This window comes from Athalia rosae, chromosome 7, assembly GCF_917208135.1.
Source record: "Athalia rosae chromosome 7, iyAthRosa1.1, whole genome shotgun sequence".
Lineage (NCBI taxonomy): Eukaryota > Metazoa > Arthropoda > Insecta > Hymenoptera > Athaliidae > Athalia > Athalia rosae.
In genome coordinates, this window is record NC_064032.1 from 1,590,503 (window position 1) to 1,595,058 (window position 4,556).

The 4,556-nt window shown below is 40.6% G+C and overlaps 1 protein-coding gene across 2 annotated transcripts; it reads right to left on the reverse strand.

Moving 5' to 3' along the window:
- Positions 1 to 452: 452 nt before the first annotated feature.
- Positions 453 to 2,884, reverse strand: LOC105683584. 2 transcript variants are annotated; one of them, XM_012396275.3, is made up of 5 exons: positions 2,451 to 2,884; positions 1,976 to 2,099; positions 1,543 to 1,714; positions 1,178 to 1,394; positions 453 to 1,099 (listed from the first exon to the last, which is right to left on the reverse strand). In XM_012396275.3, the coding sequence occupies exons 1-5, from the start codon at positions 2,678 to 2,680 to the stop codon at positions 973 to 975; spliced, it is 870 nt and encodes a 289-aa protein (XP_012251698.1). In that variant the 5' UTR covers positions 2,681 to 2,884; the 3' UTR covers positions 453 to 972. The 2 variants fall into 2 exon arrangements, with proteins under 2 accessions (XP_012251698.1, XP_012251699.1); XM_012396276.3 differs by having other exon boundaries at positions 1,543 to 1,693; positions 2,451 to 2,865.
- Between the last annotated feature and the right edge of the window lie 1,672 nt (positions 2,885 to 4,556).

The following is a 4,556-nucleotide window of genomic DNA, read 5'->3' on the forward strand; positions in this document are numbered from 1 at the left end:
CGCGAATGTGATTATCGGAAAATTTTAATTAATTTGATTAAAAATTTGATAAAAAAAAATGAACCAAAAAACAAACAGAAACAGAAACAATAGGTGGGTTATTCGTTAGCTGATTAAAATCTCTGAACATCTTGATATATGGACTCTGATTATTAAATATTTTTTGATTATTTGGTTCTTCTCCTTCTTCGGATCCGATAGAAAAATCTCAACGGTTTAAAATTTTCACGTCGATGCGATCGTAGGAGATACGGTGTGTAATCGGTACGATGAAAAGAAAATCGGGCGAAACGAGAAATCGAAAATCGAAAAATGAAAAATAACGAATGACGTGGGCACGTTTTGATTGTGAAAAGTACTGGGGGGTGCATATAAAAGCACCACACTTTATCGTGGTTACAGGCAACAGTCATGAATAGTTTTTTTTTTTTTTTTTTTTTACTCTTTTTCTCTCGTAACGCACAAACAACCGTCAGAAAAAACATTCATTCCCGATTGATGCATCAATGTCTCTGTAGACGACGGAAATCAGCAGCTGTCACCGGAATTATTGTCCGGACGAAGCTCTTTTTTTCTGTCCGTCTCTTCTTTTTACTCTTCTTTCTCCGTTCATTCCGATGATAAAACACTCCAAACATTTGTTCTTTCCCACCGAGATACGCGACTGAATTCTTACGTTGGTGTCTTTCTCTTTTTCCTTTTTTTCTCCTTTTTTTGGCTTCTATTTCAACATCGCGTTCCGTATCGCGCGGATGATCAGAGATCTGTTTTTGGGTTAGATTTATTTTATTTTTTCTCGATCTCTCTTCCATATTTTGTGTGGATCAAATTATTACGTGTGCGTAACGTATGCGTAAGCGGGTATGTGTCTAGCGGTGGAGTGAGTGACACACGTAAGTGGTTCTATTTCTTCTCTCCTTTTTTTTCACATGTTCCCGTTCTTTTGATTGTTTTTTTTTGTTGTTTTTAAAACTAATTCCTGGGCGGTTTGATCGTACGACTTGTCGGAGGTGGTAGTTTGTTGAATCCGGCGTTGTCGAAAACTGGAAGTAGATCTCTGACGCGTTGACCGGTACCGGGAGCCGCCATGTCTGCCCATCTGAAAATAGGGGGTGAAAAGAAAAAAACAAAAAAACCGTTAAAGAATAAAGCTTCCATCTTCAAGTTTCGAGATTACCTGTTGTTCCTGTATTTGCTCAGCGGTTGAGCCGAAGGATTTGGCGTTTCCGTTGGGAAGTAAGTCGCGCCGTAAAAATCTAAACCGCGACTTAGAAGCATCGAAGTTTCGTCGACGTTCGCCAAAGTCACTCTTATTATCGGTGGACCGGTGTAGATGGTCGGCGCCTCGTTCGAATTTTGCGTCTCACTTTTTATCTTGTCGTTTATGGCTTTCACTGTGAATTTTCAGAGGCGATGATTACCGGGGTGACAAATTTGGCGCGGGGGGAGTGAAAATGAAGGAGAAAACCAACGGAGAAAAAAAAAAAAAAAAGGGGAGGAGGTAAAACGGAGCGAGAATAAATAAAAAGAACGAACACTTACTGACGTTTCCGGTGTTCAGGGGGAGTCTCGTGACTTCGACGATCGATCGGTACTTGTAAAGAGCATGTCTTATGTCGTCCTCGGGAACTTCTTCCGGAACGTCGAGTACGTAGACGGTGAAGATTTTAGCGGGTCGACACGGTATCGCTACCTTCATTCGTTCATTTGGTAGCTAATCTTTATTTATGTCATTGATCGAGGCGGTAAAAAGATTAAAGATAAAGAAAAAGAAGGAGAAGGAGTTGTTCTCAGATAGTGACATGAGTCCGGGGAGTGCGAGTAGAAATTTTCGCAAAGAATTTGAGGGTGGAAATTTTCTTTCGTTTCTCTTTTTTCATCAAGGCGTTAGATAGTATGAATTCTTTGTTAGTAGAAAAATGAGAAAAAAAGGAAATAAGATTTCGAATAAATGGAGTGAATTATCTGTACGAACCTTTTTGTAAAAACGTGCTCCGGTTACTTTGTGAAATCCTTTTTTGAACACTGCGTTAAAATCGTCGATGCTACTGAATTTGAATAGTATACCAGTTGCCGTTTTTGTTAAAGAAAAAGCACCGCTAAAAATAGAAAACTTATCTCAATCTCAAGGGTGACGTTGGTATCGGAAAGAAAACCATTGAATAATTCGAGGGCTTTGAGAACCAGAAGAAAAGTTTTTTCTGCAATTTTGAAAATTTGCGCAGCTGGAAGGGCGTAGCCCCCCCCCCCCCCAAAAAAAAAAAAAAAAAATGTGAGCCTACATAAGAGATAGAATTTGCGAAGCACGTTTCACTCGAACTGCCGAAATAATATTCACGTATTTTTTTTTTTTTTTTATTCAATTTTCTTCGTCACAAACTCCCGAAAAGTGAAAAATCGTGGATTAAGCACTCTTCTGGTTCTTGACCTCCGCGATTAGAGTCTCTCACCGGAAATTCATCTTCTCGCAAATGGTGGCGGCCTTATCCATGCTCAATTCGTGACTCGGAGTGAGTAAGAAAGCACCTTTTGTAACGAAGTCATTTTCGCTTATCTCGGAATCTGTATCGTGATCGGGCCACTCCCGAACTTCTTGATTAAGGCGTAAAAGGGAGCTGCTCTTTGACGTCGACATCTCCTTCTCGTAGGACATACTGTTACTCTGTTCGGGTTGCGACATCTTTTTATACTTATAAGGTAGGTGTGGACGGGGGGCAAAATTGAACCACGTTCTCTCAGACCGATCTTCTTCCTCTTCTTCTCCTTCTGATCCCCTTCGTCTCCTTTTGGTCGATGAGGCCTCGCCAAAGCGTTTCGTATTTGCCGTGCTACGTCAAGCGCGTCTTCGACGTTTTATCGGGAGGTCCACCTCTTTTATATACCTACTCCGGGGCCGCAAGTGACGCGAAGAGAGCAAAAGGCAAAAACCATAATTCCGTCCGTCGCTTTAAAACTGCTACCGTTTGACCATTTTTAGATATCGTCCCAATCGAAGGGGAGGGAAAAAAAATTTCGACCTCGGAACGTTTCGCTCGTAATCGACGTGTAGGAGTTAATTGTGCGTCGTCTCATTATTTCTTCTTCTTACTTTTTCGAACGATTTTTTATACATACAGTCGACGTTATTTAAACCCCATTTCGGATATCGAAACTATACACGCGTGGGAAGGTAGGTCTTCTCCGCATTATTTTATAGTATACCCATATTAACATTCTATATAAACATACGCGTGTATATGTATCTTGAAAATCATCCATCCGACAATTTGCTAATTGGAGGAAATTAATTTTAACAACGATGTAATATGTATACATGTACTGCACGTTGTGTACCTATATATTGTATCGATGTTGAGTCGATTACGCCGTACCATATTGTTGTTATAATTTATCATTATTATATCGATGTCGTATAGTTACATAACTTTATGTATATACAATAATCAGTTTTACTTCCACCGTGAATATACGTATACATATCGATAGTCTACGATACCGATTCATTGTTATTTGTTCGTCAATCGAACAATCCTTTGTCTCAGACGTCAGGCTCGAAATAATTCTCCCCTTCCCTTCCCTCTCCTCCCCTCCCATTTATATTATGATCGATCTCAACCCCTTTTCAGTCAACTCCTTCCTGTTTCGCTGTACCTGTACTTATTTTTTTTCTCATCCTTCCCACCTCCGTCGGACGAGTTTTTCCTTTCTCTTTTTGGTTTTTCGAAACGACCGGGTAAACCACCCTTTGCGCTATTTTTGAAAATTTTCAAAAAATCGGGTCGAACAAAAATCAGCTGATCAAATTTGACGAACTTCCGTTGATAAATGCTGGAAACGTCGGGGGTGGATTTACGTTAAGTTAAAACCGACTGCGCGACGGGCGTCCCGTGAACAGTCCGCGGTCGCGGTTTCAGCATCTGTAGTAAATATAAAATATACGTATGTACAGATATGTACACGGGAATAGGTGTGTGTGTGTACGTATATTTTATGTACAACTATATCGCAGCCCTTTTAGTTTAGCCAGAGGCAGGTTTCGCTGTTGCTAGGCGCCGGCACGGATGACAAGCCGAGCGGGCCGCGACGCGCTCTGCTCTTCGTGCGGTTCTGCTATACTAAAACTTACATTGATCCGCGGGCCCCGTAATTCCGCACCAGAAACGAAATGCCCCTCGTACCGCTATACTGCACCGTACAAATATTATGTAGTATTTCTATACAACTATACGGACACGTATATTTATTCATTCGTAACGTAACGCGTCGTAATTATACTTACGTATTATATATATGTATGTACATATATATATAAAGCACAATGCACGTTACACAGAAAACAAACGGGTAACGTGATAATTCAACGTAACGTAACGTAACGTCAGTTCCATGGGAAAATTCGCGTTACATAACAATGTTAAAATGTGCAGTACAGGTACGTATACCTATGTACGTTTTAACTCCGCATCGAACCGCTGCTCTACGCATCATTGTTCGGTTGGAAAAGTTTTTTGAAAAATTTCAAACAGATTTTTCACCCCTCCTCAAGGCGCTGAAAT

Coding starts and splice junctions, on each gene's coding strand:
- LOC105683584 (XM_012396275.3), bottom strand. CDS start 2,680: ATGTCGCAACCCGAACAGAGTAACAGTATGTCCTACGAGAAGGAGATG. Junction 1,395..1,542: donor CCTGAACACCGGAAACGTCA/GTAAGTGTTCGT, acceptor GAAAATTCACAG/TGAAAGCCATAAACGACAAG. Junction 1,100..1,177: donor AGCAAATACAGGAACAACAG/GTAATCTCGAAA, acceptor CCCTATTTTCAG/ATGGGCAGACATGGCGGCTC.